Source organism: Cavia porcellus, unplaced genomic scaffold (assembly GCF_034190915.1).
Source record: "Cavia porcellus strain 051 isolate PalLab524CR breed Dunkin Hartley unplaced genomic scaffold, mCavPor4.1 scaffold_22, whole genome shotgun sequence".
NCBI lineage: Eukaryota > Metazoa > Chordata > Mammalia > Rodentia > Caviidae > Cavia > Cavia porcellus.
The window spans coordinates 18,189,308-18,207,654 of record NW_026947505.1 but is presented as its reverse complement, the minus strand read 5'-3'; the positions used below and the strand labels follow the sequence as shown (position 1 = coordinate 18,207,654).

Genomic DNA, 18,347 nt, shown 5'->3' with positions numbered 1-18,347 from the left:
AAGAGACTAAATGTGTTCATGGGGATAATGATTCTCTTTTACATTTCTCTTTGTATAATTGTTTAACAAAGGAAATTAAAACTGCATTTATATTCCTCTTCTATTTCTAATACCTATCATATCCATCCCCACGAACGCATTTGCTTTTTCCTCTAGTTAATACTAAAGAGGAATTTCCCTGAGCTTATGATGGTTAAATTGCCAGGTAACAACTACACCTGTGTCTCCAAGGGTCTTTCCCGCCTCGAGATATTATGTTAGAGGAGACTCATTTGATGAGCCGGCAGGTGTGCCCAAGTTCCTGTTTATTCTTCTCTGTGTAGGTTTTAAGGCAGTTACTCTCTCAGTATTGTCCTGCTCTTCCAAAGCCTTGCCATACAGTAGCTGTAGTGTTGTAGATGATTTAAGATTGCATCTTCCTTTTCGTTCTTAATATTCTTCGGGTGACTTACAATATTCTATGTCAGTAAACATGGTAAACGTCTATTTAAATTCCTTGCACTTTAATTTTAACTTTTTTGATGTATATCAAGATTTTTGGGTCAAAGTATGTTTTTAAAAGATATTAGAGGTTGAAACCTTAGGAAGTAAAACTTTATTTTCAGACTGTTGATGCCTGATGTCTCTTCCCGTAGGTTTGGCACCTGGATCCTGTCATTGCAAAGCTGGCTTTGGAGGGGTGAGCTGTGACCGCTGTGCTAGGGGTTACACCGGCTATCCAGACTGCCAACCCTGCAACTGCAGTGGCTCAGGGAGCACAAATGTGGACCCTTGTTTTGGGCCGTGTACCTGCAAGGTACATTATTTATTTCAGTAGTATTCAGTGTCAAGACAGTGCGTCATTTCCCTAGGCTTCTCTGTGGTGCTGGCTGGAATTGTCCTGTAAGTGTCCTTAAGCATTTATCAGGATCACTTTATCAAGTCACTTATAAATAACCTACCATTTATCTGAAAGCAATAGATATCTAGAAGATAAATCACCTCGAGAGACTATATCATTTTATAACAAAAAACATTTCTCCCCATTGCCCATCTAGTCTATTATGTTAAAATGATATAAAATATATTAAACATATTATATAATATATACTAATATATGATATACCTGTCACTATAATTATTATAGTATTCTAATTATGTGTATAACATATTGTATATTATCATATAATATATATATCTCCAAAGAAATGGCAACTCTTTAGCATAACACTCAGATCTACAACCTCTTTGCATCTAATTCTTAAAAGAATTTTTTCAAGGATGTTCATCTCAACTTTTAAATAATCCTCTAAAGTTAGAATTCAGATAGGTCTCACAATTTTCACAATTTTCAACTCTTCTGCTTAATCACCAAAGGCTAAGAAGGCCTAGCGGAATTGATTAAAGACTACATTTCCTCCCCAGAGTAATTTTTGAATTGCAATTTCATTTGTTGCACATGCTTGGCTAATAGCTCATCATGTTAACAGCAAGGGATGCATTACACCTGCAGCTTAGGCACATCCAGGAGACAGAGAGGCATGAACAAGTGTACAATGATCACCCTAAGTTTATGGTAATCAGTTTGAAAATGTTCTGCTTAGCACATAACTACATTACCCAAGAGAGTGAACAGTTCTTTGAAAAAGTGAGCATGTGGTATTTCTACGGAAATATCAATGACAAGAATAGTTGAGGTCTTTGCTTACAATCATAGACGGGTCTTACTAAAAGAAATCTTACTTTTATTAGTCCATCAGGCTTATGTAGGCAGCTGCAATATTGTATGGTCATAGTTAATACTTGTATATGCATATGTATATGAATTTAAACATTGTCATATGTCATTTCAGTGTAAATGACGTGTATCATATGTATTGGGGAAAGATGTCTGAAATATCAAGCTAAATATTGTAATAGTTAGAAAGTAGACATGTATTTTGTACCAATTTATGGTACAGTGCCAATTTATGTACCTATGTTGATATACTGTGACTGAATATTGGACTCCTTACTGTTCACCCAAGTAAGCAGAAATTCCAGGAGCTCATAGTGAAGATTTGTCAGGTACTGGAATATAGTAAAGTTTCTAGATTTGGTACTTTTCATTCCAATATTATCCGAAATGAAAAATTGCTCTCACAGAACCAGGCTGGACCGCAGTTTGAGTGATTGTTTCCTTGAGGACACTTGCCCCGTCTACCCTACATGTCTTTAGGCACTCCTGCAGGCCTTCACATCTCTAAGATGGACCAAAACAGTGCATGTGTTATTCTTCCCCCCAAATTCCACAGGTGTTTTTAATCTTCATTTGCTCAAATAAAGGAGTAGCTAGCTTTGCTCATGACAGAAAAGAAATTACCTAATTCTATGGAATATAGGAAATTATATTAAAAAATGAAGCATTTATATATTTCTACCATGCAGAGAAAAGTGATGTATAGTATGTTGAAAGTAACAACACGGAGGAGGTAAGCCCCATCTTGCTCATTGTCTTGGGAAATACAGCCAGAAAGCTATATACAGAGCAAGAGAGCTATCTCTAGCAGAATTTGGAGGGGAAGCTCTTTGAGCTGCCAATGCCAGCTCTCTGTCTGACTCAGTATTACACAGAGAGTAATTATGATCCTAGTAAGAAAAAGGCATCCCACAAAGACACTTAAAGCTCTACACAGACAATTAAAATGCCACAATAAACAGCAAATAAGAAATCATAAAACAGATTGAAAAATTAAGTGAATGCCATCATTAAGAGGATCTCTCAAAACTGTGACATTTTAAATTTGTTCTAGGATAAAAACTTGTGGAAAGCAAATGTTTAAAAGATCTATATAATTGTAGAAATAACCAATTACATTGCACGTAGCAGATGAGTTAACACGATTGTACAACAACATATTATAATGAGTTCTATGACAATGTCCATGCAATCTACAGTCAAGAGTCTATTACTTCTTGCTTACAAGAAAAATAAGTATGAGTATGTCAACATAGTATGTATATGATCTAAATAGTAAAACAACATTTATCAGTGTAAGGAAGAAAGCAGTATTTCTGTTCTTGAAAGCATGATTTGACATAAATCATTAAAAACAATGTAAGTTAAAATGCTACTTAAGCAAAATTTTTAATGGTGACTGAAACTCAGAGAAATTATAGTAATTTAGTTGAATAGAAATATGTCTTCATGTATATATAGTACTGATATCAAAATTGGTAATGTTGAATAACAATAAATAGGAGTTATATGTAAAATAATATATCTGTGAAAATATTCATTTCCAATGAATATATTAACCAAGGCACATTTGAACATTTATTCCATTAAGCCAGTGCAGTAATCAGTTTTCAGTGTTCGTAGAAAGAAATGTCTCACTTATTAAAGGCTTTGTTATTAAATTTTTCTCTTGCAAGCATTAAATGACTGACATTCTAAATGTTATAGTGAATGGATGAAGACAACACACATTTCTTGTGTTCGCTATGTCAGACCCACAGCTATGCTGGATAAGCAAGCAGATAAATTTAAACATATTTAGATTCAAGAAAGAAAGGACCATTTCAAGGCATCCAACCCGAGAAGGAAAATGAAGTAAAACATAAGCTCCAGGCAAACCGAGGAATCAGTGCTATGGAGAAGTGGGTACAAGGCTGGGCTTAGTTTTAAGAATGAGACTAAAATTGGGGTGTTTAAAGCTTTCCCTTGGACTTGGTGGAGAGAAATTATAACTGACTTACTTAAGCAGGGACTCTGGAAATTCTTTCTAATCGTGAAAAGGGAACTAGAAAATTTTTCCTACAGATCCACAGAGGCAGCTAGGAAATTCTTTTCTTTAGGGATCAAGGTCACGAAAATTTAGTGCCTTGTAAGAGATTCAGACCCCAAAAGGCTGTGCCCCATGGGAACGGGGACACTCTTCCTCTCTTTATTTGCTAGAATTCTGCCATAAATCAAGCAAATGGATTTCCCAGGGGGGATGGAGGGATCCTGGCTCCCACTAAAAACGAGCTCATCATAAAGCAGCACAATGTACAAGAGGAAAATAACTGCAACAGAAAACCAATGGCACAGATATCAGAATATCCGTACACTAAGAGCTAAATAATAGTCTGCAAATAATATAACCTAGAACTATATCATTCTATTTTACAATATAAATTATAAAAAATAGAAATACATTAAAATGTATCATCATAAAAACATACAAAGAAAAGCAAATATAATATATGAGAAATAAAAATACTACAAAATAGAATGATACATTACAATAAAAGAAGAAACTAATTTAGCAAAGAAACAAGTATAGTATATATGTAATATAAACTAATCAATTAGATACAACTATATAGAGAATCAGAAATATGGTCTTAAGGAAATTGCCTATCATATAGCATGTGAAGGTAAAAATGTAAAAATCAGATACTTAAGTGCCTGACATATAAAAAATTTAACCTATGTTTGGCAGAGTTTACCAAATTTACTTTAGTAAGAATATTGTACCCAGAAAGAAGTTTCACTAGACTGCAGGATCCAAACATGAGTATATAAAAAGCACTAGCATTTCTATACATCAGTGACAACCAAATACAAAATGTAACAAAAACATTTAGAATGACAGCATATGTTTTATGAAATCTAGAAATAAAGGTTTTATAAATAGATAATTTCTTTTAAAATGATTGAAAAATGTAAAGTAAATATTAAATGCAGAGATAACTGATGATACCAAAACCCAGTGAAAACCTAGGGAAATGGACATGTTTACAATCTAGATGAATCAGTGTCACTACTATGGAGCCATTTGTCATTATTCCTCTGAAATGACACAGCCCTGTCACCCATTAATTTAATGTCTAAATAGCCATGATGAAGGAAATACAGAAAAAGATGCCCAACCTGAGTCACTTTCTGTAATGAAAATATTTCATTGTATCAAAAATATTTTAACTGATTAAAAATATTATCTGAACTGTAGCTGTTATGAGAGACAAATTCCTGCATGCACTTTTTATGGTAAAAACTTTTCACCTATAATTTAAATTCAGGACCAAATGTGTGCTCCATGGAAAGCTCCTTTTAAAAACACTTCAGGTTTAAATGTGACAAGTCAATGAGGTGGTCATCCGGGTATAAAAATGAGAAAGGTGGTAATGCAGAGCCAATAAAAAGTTAGTGTATCTTAAAACCTTTGTGGGTGAAAACAGTGGCAACCTCAGTCCGCCAGGCCTTAATTGCTCAATAAAGATTTTCTCCTTGAACATCAGAGGGTTCCTCTGAGTCCTCTCCGATTTCATCTCACTTTGGGCCTTGTCCTCAAAGGTACCTCGGCTGGGGCGAGAATCCTGCCACATCCGGTTAGCTGGGGCCCTGCATTCTTAGGATGTCGTGTACAACTCTGCTTTCAACAGGAATCCACTTAGGTTGCTTTAACAAGAACCACTCCTACCCTTGATATTTCCTTTTAGCAATGTCCAGGTAGTCCTTAGCTGTAGATCTGCAGTTACCTTTGCTGAATTTAGTGTGAAACCCAATTTTATACTGAGCTCTCTTTTCCCTTATTATCATAGTTTCTGAGTAAGATATCTCTCTCTTTTTTTAAAAACACTTTAGCCACTATCTGCTTATGGGTTTTTGACAATATTAAAAGCTCAGCTTACAAAAGTAAATGCTATTTTCATTTACTTTTTTCTCCCTAACTCACAACTATTTATTATCCACCCTTAGAACAGGATGTTTAGAGTAAGTACTCAACAAATACTGCTAATTTACTAATTATCCTTCCATTTGTTAGGTTTTTTTTAATACTAGGATGCACTAGAGTGAAAGCTGTAATTGACTACACACAGCCAAAAAGCCCAGCATGACTACAAAATTTCTGAAGCAATTATCACAAAATCTAACTTAAATGTCACTGTAAATATTCTTGGTAACACTGTCAGTAGAATTCCCAGTTGAGTTACAATCGCAGTTTAAACATGTTCTGCTGAGGTTGTACCTAATTTATCAGGAGGCAGCTTCATGAGAAAGAAGGCAGAAAAACTATTGTGACTCTATTTCTCCAGAGAGAAACTGTACCGAGGAAACTATAGCAAGAGGAAGATTGATAGCAGCCCTACAGGATCTGACTTCAAGAAATAAAAAATAAGAGAAACCAGTAAGGTTCTTGCAATTCAACTTTGCTTTCAGAGAAAAATTATAACACAGGGGAAAATCGGCAACTTCTGTCATTTGTTGTAGGATTGGCCACAACATACTTAATTAGACATTCTAATAAATATGATCAATGGAAATATGTGTTTCAAAGACACAGTTTTCCCTAAGGGAATAAAAATTGGTTCTTGAAGAACAAAAGGATTCCTTTTATAAGAAGGGAAACATACACAATACATTTGTACAGAGTATATGTATAAGATTAAAATACTACACTGGGGATTATTATGAAAACAGTTACTCGTGGGTCATGATGATGAAAAATACATTGAATAGGCTGAGAATGTTATCTGAAGTGACATTTTTTAATATCACAATATGTTGTAAATATGAATATTTACTATATACATTTAAAATAGAAAAGAATTGACTATGATTTATATTTAATACAATCAATCTCAATCTCTTGAAAGGAAGTCTGGGATGTTCCAGAAATTATCCTACTTCATTGATAGGTGTCAGTGTGAAAATCATTAAAAATGCAAATCTGAAAGAATAACAAATGAACTCTAAGTAAATGAAATATTTTTAAAAATCGACAGGTGTTTTAATAGAGTAGGCCTCTTAGGTAAATATTTAAAATGCCTTTTAAAATATATTAAGTTTAGAATTCTTTTTAAAGTTATTCCATACAAAGCAGGGATGGAATAGTGGTTAAAGAAAGACAGATCTCATAATGATTAAAATGGCTTTCAGACTGAAAGTTGTAAACACTTCCTGTCCTTGTTTGGACATTTGGAATTGATTATTCTGCGCGGGCTATTGAATGAACTACGAGGTAACAAGGAGTAGGATGTAGGCCCTGCCATCCTTCTAATACGAAGACTAAGAGAAGAATAGTAGCTATGGTTTACTGTTTGTACTTACCTTCAGTAGATGCTCAGCCTAGTAACCTTACAATTGACAGGGCAGTGCCACCAGAGCCCATTTTGATTTTATCATGAAAACTTCAGGACATGCCGCACATCACTCACCCCTCTGACTTTGCTGACTTGATTGTCATGAGTGTCAGACTGCAATGACGGGTATCTCTGTACCCTCATTAGAACCCTGATTTCCTTCTACCATGTGGTCTTTATGCTTCTCTGACTTCATGTGGTATAATCCTCTTAGGGCATTTTACATTCCCTTTCGTATCCCCTAACATAACTTGTACAAAGGACCCCAACTATGATTTGATACGTGAACAAATCCTTTAAAGAATAGCAAAAATGTGAAAAAATATGCATGGTTTTTATTAATAATTTGATATTGAAATGAAAGGAAGTTAAATTGCTCGAAGAGCTCAACACAGAGCAGATGGTTCATATGTAGACTGAGAATGAAAACATTTAAGTCTTGGACGATTAATATCAAGAGTATCTTCCAAGAATCAATCAGGTATGCTGTCAGGGGCTAAATCATGGATCAGTGTAAGAGTCATAGAGGTTAAAATAGCAATCCAAGGCTCAAAAGGCCCTTGGAAACTTTTAAAAAGAATTGCAACCCAAACCACCAAGATCAATACATCAGCAAGTAAGAGTTAATTAAAATAAGATTCATTTAGCATAGTATGTAAAAAATGGGAAATCTTTGCACTGAGAAAAGCCCTGGAACAGTTCACTTTTGGATTTGAATTGCACTTTATTGTCTAAAACAGCAAATATCAAAATGTGATGTTCTCTGTTAATTACCACCTTAAAACTATTATTTTTAAGAATGAAAAACTTTAAAATTTGTATTTCTTACAAATAAGAAATAACTTGCATTTCTACATATACACTCTCATGAGAAAGTTGAATAAAGGAAAAATACCATAGAATCTGGTATGAGTTGTTAGCTGTCGGTGTGTTGCGATGTGTCTGCAAAGAGTTCTGCTCAGCTAGAAAGCTCTTCTCCATTTGTCCTCTTCTAACCAACCACAAAAGGCTCTTCAAGTGTAAAATAAATGATTCATGAGTGTACCTGATATCCACCTTCTTCATTAGTTGTGTCTTAACTTTGTTTTCAGTAAAGCCGCAGGAAAATCATAGCCTCACCATTTGGAGAGGAATGAATGGATCTCACTCTGATAATGAACATTAAAAGAAAAACTCTTGATGAGTTCAATTTAACTTGGTTTCTTTGAATGAAGAAAATCTGTTGCCTCAGACAGCACTCAAAACTAGATTAAATTGAGAGATCTCTGCTCTCACGTAGTCAGTATGAAGAGTCAAAAACAAAAGTAAAATAAAATTGGCTTGATTAGTTAATTCTAGACATTTGCCTTATTTAGGGGTGACCTGATGGGCTGGCAGCCTGGCACTGCCTAAGGTGCAGCTGCTGGCGGATGGCTGGGACCTGACTTTCTGTTAACACAAGCAGACGCTTGAGTTTTTAGCCAGTCGACACACTGTTAAGTCGCAGTTTACTACGTGGGAACTCTAGGTATGGAAACAACTTGAAGCCAGAGGTAGTTCATCAGGAGCTACTTCAGTGTAGACTGAAGAATAAAAAAGTGGAAATTCCTACACTTAAAGTTGCGGCACCAGTGTGACTGGATGTAAGGTCCGTGCAAATGTTCTAAGGGATCCATAGTAGTTTAAGACAAGAGTTGAAGTGAAATGGGAATGGGAAGACGAAACAGCATAGCCTGAAGCCTTGTAGTGGGGTCTAAAGTATAGTAGTTCAAAGATTTATCGCAATGAACAACACTGAGCTCCAGGTATGGACATGTCATCACACCACGTGAGTCGGACTTCCACACGCCACCTTCAGTTTAAGTGCTTTGCTGTAAGGATGCACAGAGCTCACAAAAGCTGTTTCATTTATATTACAGTTTATTGCATGAAAGGTTACGAATAAATACCATCAAAGGCAGGAGCTACTGCAGGGAAAGCCAAGCACAAACTCCCCAGAACCTGTAACCCTTCCCACAGCGTGTGACCCCATAGATGAAGTATTGCTAACCTGGGAGGCTCACTCTAGTTGTGGCATCCAGCATGGTTAGTTGGTGGAGGCTGTTATGTAGATATTTAAAGCCATGGGACAAACCTCAGCTTCTCCTTCTCTGGGCCTCCTAGATTTCAGATGGCTATAATGTGGCCACACACCTTCAATTAGCAGACACTTCCTACAGTGTTAGCATAAAATACCAGATGTGACCCACTGTTCCTGGTATACAGACAGTCTTACTGGGCAAGATATTCCAGGGTTGACTTGTCATCTCTCTATAACATATTGATAGTACTATTTAGGATTTAAGCCCCCCAAATCTGTTGAGTGAACCCAATACTGTGTCATGTAGAACTGAGTGTTTAGCTACACTGTCTTACGTTTCACATTCATACCTATTCCAGTCAATTTAAGCCTCAAAGATAGGTCTTGTGGACTTGTTTCCTGCTGAATATGTACTAACACCTTACCATTTCCTAAGATTCCTGTCTCAGAACAGCCTTGAATATCTACTATAACAGGGTAGGAATTCTAGGTTGCTAGTATCAAGTAATCTTCCTAGCAAGTAAGAAGTAGCCAGTGTACTTATTTGAAAGAATAAATAATTCATGAATCTTCCTCTTTTTTCCTATTGATTCTCGTCCCAAATATGTTTGGTAGCTTGGTCTCTCCTTCCATCTGTGCCAACAAATTAAATTTTTAAACCATGCTTCAAGGTGTAGGTGAAATTTTACTCTTGGTATACAGCGTCAATTTTCTTCTGGGATGCACTTACGCTGTTGCACCTTAAATTCTAGTTGGTTGTGAGTGCATTTCTCTTTTAATCCAAGTAGCTGTTGGCTTTTAAAGACAGAGACCTCGACCCGCTCATCGTTGGAGTATCTAGAATTCCCATCCTAATGTGTTCTTCAGGTCATTAAGTTAAATTGAATATGCAATTATTTAATCACAATTTTCAGGTACATATTACTAGGTTAAAATAATGCTAAATAAAAAGGCAACTAATGTCTAAAGTTTTCTAATTGTTGAATTCAGTCTGAATCTCAGAAAAGTGGTACTATTTTCTTTCAAATTAGAGTAAATGAAATATAGAAGACCAAGCACAGGGCATACCGTCCAGAATGGTGGTTCAGTGTTCTCCGTGGGATAAGCCTAATCATAATAAACAAGCATCTTTCATCTTCCCTGCCTGTGGATCCTTTTGAAAATTTTCTCATTTTCATTGCTTTAGGGAGATCTGTCTCTGTATCAGTTTAAAATTTGTTTGCTTAGTTTTGCTGACATTTATCATTTCAAAATACCTGAAATTAGCCTTAAAAATTAAAACTGGCAGGAATGTTAGTGGCAGACTTTTAATTTGTGTACACATCAGGATTCTAATGTTTAACACATAAAGTGGGGCAAGAGAACCTCTTGTCATGTCCCTCAGCTGTGAAAATGGGTCACAAAAATTAAGAGCAAAAAAGTTAATTATAAACAAGTTCCCTTGCATCTAAGAACCTCTTTATTTATTATCCTTTTTTTCTTATTTTCTGCCACTTTTCCCTTTTCTACATTGGTTTAAAAGTTCTCAGCTTTTATCAAACCTGTGTTCTTCCCAACCCTTGCTTAATAAAACCATTTTTGCTAAGCATCTACTGTGTGCAATGCCCTTTGGTGATTTGATAAAAATCACTACTGCCAAGAGACTCATTTAAAATAATAAACTTTTATGAAGGTAATGCTCAATGTTGTAAAAGGAACCTTGGTATTTTCTGTAACTACAATAAGTAAGATAAGTAAGTAGGGTTTCTAGCTCTGGTTAGAGTATGCCATAAAACTGAAGAGAATAATCATTAAAACCTAATGATATGTTTTTAGTGGTGATAATCAAGCAGTACATACTAAGCCCACTACTTGGGTGGCTGAGGCAGGAAGATCGCAAGCTGGAGTCTCACCTGAGCAACTCTGTGAATTGTAGTCTCAAAATAAAAATTACAAAGTGCCAGGATGTAGCTCAGTGAGATGTCCCTGCATTCACTCTCCAGCATTGCTGAAGGGACATGGGTGAGACGAAAATTAGTTCTCCAAGGAAAGCGAAACTTTAAACTTGAGGTAGGAAAGGGAATTCAAGCCACACAGGAAGTGTGGAATAAATGCGTATTTAGATGACATTGAAAATCTGTTTTCTGAGAAGCAGGAAGCCTCCATTTAGAGTATCAGTGCAGATTACCCTCTCCTTAAATTGTGAGGCCACATCCTTCCTCGTTCTGCATTCTGTCCTGGGTTCTTAATGGACCGAGGCCACATCGCAGACTCTCCTGTAGACAGCACTCAGTGTACTGAGCCTGGGGTTATGGAGTCAGCAGGGAAGCGGTCAGTGAACAGGGAAGAACATTTCTCAGAATATCAGCATCTGAATGGCTAGCCCAGCGTGCTAAAGGAAGTCCTGTGAGCAGTTAATCAGGGACAACTGTCCTCTTCTACATAGTCTGATCGGAGAAATACTGTATTTGTTGTTTCTCTGCAAGTCAAATTAGAATGTTTACCTCAAGTGTGTGTATTTTTAATCTGTATTATGAAAATTATACCTGGCAGGGGTATAATTCCCAGGAAGTTTTACCACATGTCATGTGTTTCAAGATGAAGTTGCTCAGTAATACAGAACAGTGAACATAACTGGCCCCGTGATAGTCAGACTGCAATAGTCTCTTACTTTACTTTATCATGACAGTTACTCTACATGCTTAACATACATGAAGCTCTAGATCATAACCTTCGGTATGGTAGATTAGAATCCAGCTATAGAAGTAGCTATGAGCAAATGTTCAAAGGTAGTACCAAGCTTTAACCTGAGAACAGAAAAGAACATGCAGTTAACATTTTCTTTACACAGACATACAAAAGCTCTTAATTGTGAAGGATTTTAGCCACTTCCTCATTGCTGAGACTTAACACCTGACACTTCCTGTTGAAAGGAGGAAAGCTTTGCTTGGGCTCACACTTCAGGTTCAGGCTCACAGTTTAGTTTCACAGTTTAGTTTGGGCTCACAGTTTAGTTTCATACTCTGCTGGTTGCAAGGTAGGAAGGCATGACAGAGGAGCTCTACGGAGAGAAAGCTGCTCACCTCATGGAGGAGGGGGAGCCCCGAAGGGGAGGGCCCCTGCCAGGCCACTTCCCCATGGGTCCCCTACTGCAGGCTGGATCTAATCTTTTCACAGCACGCTAGCTAGGAGCCCCGCAATCAATCACCTTCCAAACCAGTGAGGGCTTGGAGGGCACTTTCGATCTAAACCATAACTGAGGGTTGCTCTTTTCTCCTTGCTCGTAGCCCTCTCTACAAGGCCCTTCTCTCTTTACAGGAGAATGTTGAAGGAGGAGACTGCAGTCGATGCAAATCTGGATTCTTCAATTTGCAAGAGGATAATCCAAAAGGCTGTGATGAGTGTTTCTGTTCAGGGGTTTCCAACAGATGTCAGAGTGCCTACTGGACATACGGCAAGGTAAGAACGGTCCTTTAATCCTCTGTGCTGTTGGTCTTCCTTGTGGCTTTTGTTCTTTGACTTTCGCAAGTATGTTACAGTGAGCTTCTGCTTGCATTTCTAGAGAAAAAGTGATAGATTTGTCTGCAGATCTTATTGCATCTTCCCTCCAAGCCATAATGGGTTTCAATCCCCATAATTAGTGCATGAAATAATAGTGGCATTTATTTTAATCCCTAGAAGACACCATAATAGAGAAAACATGCTATGATAATATAGAAATTATGTATTCTATTCATTTATATGTCTTGTATATAATTTGGAAAAATTTCTTTGTCATAGCTATATTTAATACATCTTATACATCAGCTTTTTTATTTAATGCTTTCTGGGCTCTTCCACCATTAAAAAAGGATAATAAGTTTGGTAATACCTTCACTTTTAGCTGATTTACCATTTTAAAAATTGTTACTAAACCAGTGTTGTCCAACTTGCTCTTTCTTTCTGTCTGTCTGTCTGTCTGTCTTAATTTCTCTTTTTTTCTTCCTGTCCTTCTTTCTCATCTTATTAAACATTATAATAAAAACACAAATATGGAGGTAGCTTTGTTACACTTGTGTGTGTGTTAACTACAATATGTATTTTATATGCAGCCCAAGATGATTCCCCTTTACTCAAAGAGTATAAAACCAGGACGGAAAGGCAGTGCACAGGTCGGAAGAGGCCGAAACTACTTAGCGGTAGCTGTGCTCATCTTCTTCTAACATAAATATGCTTGCCTTTGTGCCTGCATTTCCTGTCATGCACTCCATGGCCTCTCCCTGCAGACAGCAGTTTGTCTTTCTCCAAAAGAGAATTTAGAGGAAAACAAGACCTGCACAAGTGGCTTTTTAAGCTGTAGAGTGAGATGGTCAGACTTGCGTTGTGTTGTTTTATCAGACTGTGTTCCTGCCACCTCCTTCATCATTCATTAGCTAACCGATTAATTAAAATGCAGATGTTAAATATTTTTCCACTTATACTGTATTCAGTCATCTGGAATATTATGAACAGTTTCTGATATACTCTCACGTCTAAATGTGAGTCTACATGCACATTATCAAGTGTATTGTGGTCAAAGCAGACTTCAAAGAATCAACAGGAAATGATCATTGAGTTCCAAACTCCTTCATTTTGTACATAGAAACCCACCCAGCCTAGGGGCAGAGCTGGTGACCCTCCAGCATGGTGTCTGCTGCTCTCCGTGGTCTTAGAACAGCTGAAATGGAAATGGAGAAGAGGAAGGAATTTGTTGCTTGTTGTCTCCCAAATTGTTGAGCTTATAACTGGTCTCTCTTTTTTTTCTTTTTGACCAAAGCAGTTCTAGGGATTCTACAGCTTTGGAACAAGCAAAATCAAATGATCCCTGCATGAAGAGATTTTCAAAAAGTATTTCATCCTCACATTGTAGCCAGTCTCCCCTCCTCTCCCAGTGCCAGGCAGTTGACGTGTGTCTAACAAGACCATGGTAGCCAACAGCCTGAATCCTCAGTAAGCAGTGTTTCAACTCAAAGTGTAGTTTCTTCCTGTCCCTGGCTGGATGGAAAAGCAATCGTCACACATGCCTTCATTTTTCCTCTGAGGCTTCTTTTTTTTTTTTTTTTTTTTTTTTTTGTCTTTTTCATTTTTATCGGTACCAGGGATTGAACTCATGACTGCCTGCTTGCAAGGCAGGCGCTTATGCCGCTGAGCTAAATCCCCAGCTCCCTCCTCTGAGGCTTCTTGCTGCTCTGGGCCAGAAACCTAGGCTATGAGTTCCCAGAGTACTTCAGAGCCTAAGGAAAGATGCATGCAGTATTTTAAGGTGTTGTCATAGGAACAGATTGATGGAATCAAGTGTCCCTAACCCTCAAAGTACAAACTTTAGAAGTATGGTGGGAAGATATGCTAAATAAAAAGCCAACTTTCAAATACTTGTATATTTTTTCTTTTTTTATGTTTTAAAAATACCTATGTTACCATTTTGAAATATTTTATTTTCTTAAGCCACAAGAAATTTCAGCTGGCTTATAAACTGCAAGACTGAGGTCCAATTATTTGGTACACTGGGTGATGTTATAACTATTGTGAACTCTAAGTGAATTTCTAGTTTTAAAAAAAGTGTCAGAAATCACAGCTTTTGAAAAGTGCAGGTTCACAAAATATCATCTGAATAAGTGAAGAGGTCAGAAAGGATGAAGGGAAGAGTAGGAGCCTCTCTTAGTACATAAAATAAGTTTAATGAGATTCCTATTACAGTGTTCATAGTGTTGTCTATAAAAGACAAGTGCCCCAAAAGGTAAAACAGTGGGTGGATTTTATTGATTGTTGTGTGTTTTCTGTAAGACACAAGACATGAATGGCTGGTACCTGACTGACATCTCCGGCCGAATCCGACTGGCACCCCACCTGGACAACTCTGGGTCACCTGAGCAGATCAGCATCAGTAACGCGGAGGCCCGGCAAGCTCTGCCTGACAACTACTACTGGAGCGCGCCGGCCGCGTATCTGGGAAACAAAGTAAGTCCATGTGTTATTGGTTGATACGAGAGTGCATTTCACTCAGCGTTTCTGTAAGGAAAACGACCATTAAGCCATACAGTATTGGATTGTGAGCACCAGCTAAATCACTTCAAGCTGGAGATTTCTCCCATGGCACATGAGTGAATTGTGTACAGCAGACACCACAGTGCCACACCCTCCCTAGTGTTTAATGTAATTGTAGTTAGCTTTGTGAAGGGATGGAAGGATGCCTGGGTGGGAGGATGGTGGAATGATGAATGGATACATGGGTGAATGAAACCTTTAAGGTATTTTGTGAATACATTATAGATACCGGTAAAAGGGGTATTTGTTGGAAAATAGCTATTTCATGGAGCAGACCATAATGAAATACTGACATCTTTCTCATCTGTTTCCATTTCATTTTGAGAGTGATATGAGAGAGAGCTACTCTTCTACCTGGTATGAATGTTAATTAGAAAAAGAAACATATATCATGACTAGTTTAAGGCTGGCTTTGAGGCTTCTGTAAACAACATACTTCCTAGAGTTTAGACAGACACCTCTTCCGGATGTGTCAGATTGCAAGCCCAGGTTTGTTTTAAAGCCTACTCACATGTGTACACAAACATACACAGATAAACAGATGCATTACCTTCAGAAATGCAGGCTATTTTTGTTTTTTCCTGGTGGGGATTATCTCTCTCTAGATAGGTGCTTGGAGTTCAGAATTTTATTTTCCCTGATAACTTGTTGGAAAGTATATTCAGTATCTTAATTCTGTAAGTATTGGTTAGTGGGTGAAAATTAGTACCATGTCAGTTTATAGTTAAAATACTGTATTATACTAGATATTTTCCATGGAAAAACATCTCTTAGTGAGTTGATGCTATTTAAATTTAGAATGCTATGTTATTTTTGGAGAAATCCTCATTGATTAAACAAATATAATATACTCAACGTTATTGGATCTTGTGTGTAAGTATTGAGAGAAAAAAAATTAGTTTGTATCTCTTATGCTTCTCAGTAAATAGGAGCTAGTAGCTTTAATTGGTTGAAAAATTTTAACTCAGGGGAGGTTCTTATTTTTAATAGCCTTCTAAATGCTAGTACAAAAACGTGTAAATGAACAAAACAGGTTTTCAATAAACATTTATTTTAAAAGAGACAGCATATGTTGCATAAAATTCAATAGCTGCAATAAAAACCTAATTAAACTTTTATTTGCAAGGCCTTTTACAACAAGAAGTCATTTTATCCTATTCTATTTAGGAGCCTCCTATAGTCCCAACAAGAATAAAATAGCACATATGGCTTGAATTTCTACTGCTTAAAATTGCCCCTCAAAAAATCCTAAAAATAAGTCAATTTTTTTTTCTTTTGCTGTTCAGAGAAGTTCCAAGAAGAGATTTGGGTCAGAAATTAGATGAATTTCAGAAATTTTATTTTATATAATAGTAAAATGTATTTGGGGATAGATGATAATAAAACTTCTCACATTTTCCATCATTTCTTCCTTGGTCATATGTTTTCTCCTTCTGTTGGCTTAAAATCAAGCTGACAGAAGGAAGGTAAGCAGACAGGATATTAAATGACATCAGAGCTGAGGATGGGGACGTACTGTTTGTCGTTGTGGGTTCCCAAAGATAACTTCCCTTGTCGTGGCTGAACTGTGTCCTATAACCAGCCACCAGGAAGCACTTCATATTCTACTTCAGAGCATTTTCACATCAAAAACCTGTGCTTTTCTGTGCTCCATTTTCCATTTAGTGAACAAAATAATCATAACAGGGTGTGCAAATTGTTGCAATATAGAAGACTTTTTTTAATGCAATGTGGAAACCCTTGGTGTTTTACTGTCAGATGCCTCAGTATGAAAGAAACAATTTCCCTTAATAACTGAACCACATACATTTTTGATACTACAGTCATACTGCAACCTCTCAGAAATTACTACAGTACATCTTAACTGTCATGTCACATCATGTAAATTATAGTCATGATGACATGCTTAGCTTGGTCGATTGAATGTCTTGCTAAGGAAATGGAAAATTGCAGGGCCTTGTTTGTAAATTCAATAAAGCCACTTTTCTAAATAGTTGAGGTTAAATTCTTTACAAGTAATTTCATTCAAGTCAGAGCCACTGCCAGAATCTGACAGAAATATTATATCAGGATACTAGTGCATCTGCTTAAGTACTGAATTTCATTGACACCAACGAACAGCAGGTTGTGGGTACATAAGCCATCCACTGCTTTTTTTGGTGCTAATTCCTAAGTTAAAAATATTTATGAGATGCTATTAGCTTTCCCAAAATGTTTACATAGTAATTTGCAAATGTTTTCCCAATCACTTGGTTAGAAGTCTGCTTGCAGCAGAGAGGGGAAATGCTGCACCGTGGAGAAGCTACCTGCCCTGCTTAATGCAAATGCTAACTCGGAGCCTGCCTGACTGTAATCCATCTCAAAAATGCAAGGCAGTTCAGTATACAGTACCTGGCATCCTGTGAAACATAATTTAATGTTTTTGCCCTGTGGGACAATGAGGTGGAAGTACATGATATTAAGAATGTATGTGAACAGTGGATGATGCCCAGACAACATAGCATAGCAGGAAAAAAAAATTATATATATATATATATATGAATTTTGGCACAATTGGCAGTTTATCTTTATAAAATTTTCCCAACTTATTTTAGAGCGCCTAAGAATTTGGGTCAGGTATTCACTGGGCTAAAGTAAGCAGCATTTCCTGGTCATATGCCTCATGAGTATGAATCCTTGTTTTTAGCGTATTTGGGTGGGCAAGAAGCCAGGCAGAAAAGGACAAATGTAGAGGATAGACTCGTGCTGGCTTGCTACAAGCTGCAGTTAGCCTGAAACCGTTTAGGGACTTCAGACTTGGGGTAATTTACTGCGTTAGTGAACAAAAGGCTCTTGGAACACTGAAGTAGTCATGTACTTAAGGTTACCCCAGTGGCCTAGAATAGTCCTTGCAGTTTCCAAACGCGATTCTACACATCTGTAAATTTCTCAGAAAATCTGCTTTGGCCTGTCTGCTTCCATCTCCACATTACCATTAAGATTTAAAATCCTCTCTCTGTACATTATTGAATTAATCTTCTGTGATTTGTTCTTTACAAAATAATTCTAATTTCCTACAACATTATGCTGACTTTCTAGTTTATTAAAACTTGCTAGTTGAGTAAAACTTTTAAATTGTTGCATGTATCTGCCAGCAGTACTGAGAATCTAGCTTAAA

At 36.9% G+C, this 18,347-nt stretch overlaps 1 protein-coding gene across 6 annotated transcripts in view; it reads left to right on the top strand.

Annotated features, from left to right (window-relative positions):
• Positions 1 to 18,347, top strand: part of Lama2 (laminin subunit alpha 2) — a 553,946-nt gene that overhangs the window by 239,348 nt on the left and 296,251 nt on the right. For all 6 annotated transcript variants that reach the window (XM_063232872.1, XM_063232874.1, XM_063232873.1 and 3 more), the window contains exons 10-12: positions 636 to 796; positions 12,446 to 12,586; positions 14,930 to 15,103. In XM_063232872.1, the coding sequence (XP_063088942.1) occupies positions 636 to 796; positions 12,446 to 12,586; positions 14,930 to 15,103 (476 nt within the window). The remainder of the gene's footprint in view (positions 1 to 635; positions 797 to 12,445; positions 12,587 to 14,929; positions 15,104 to 18,347) is intronic.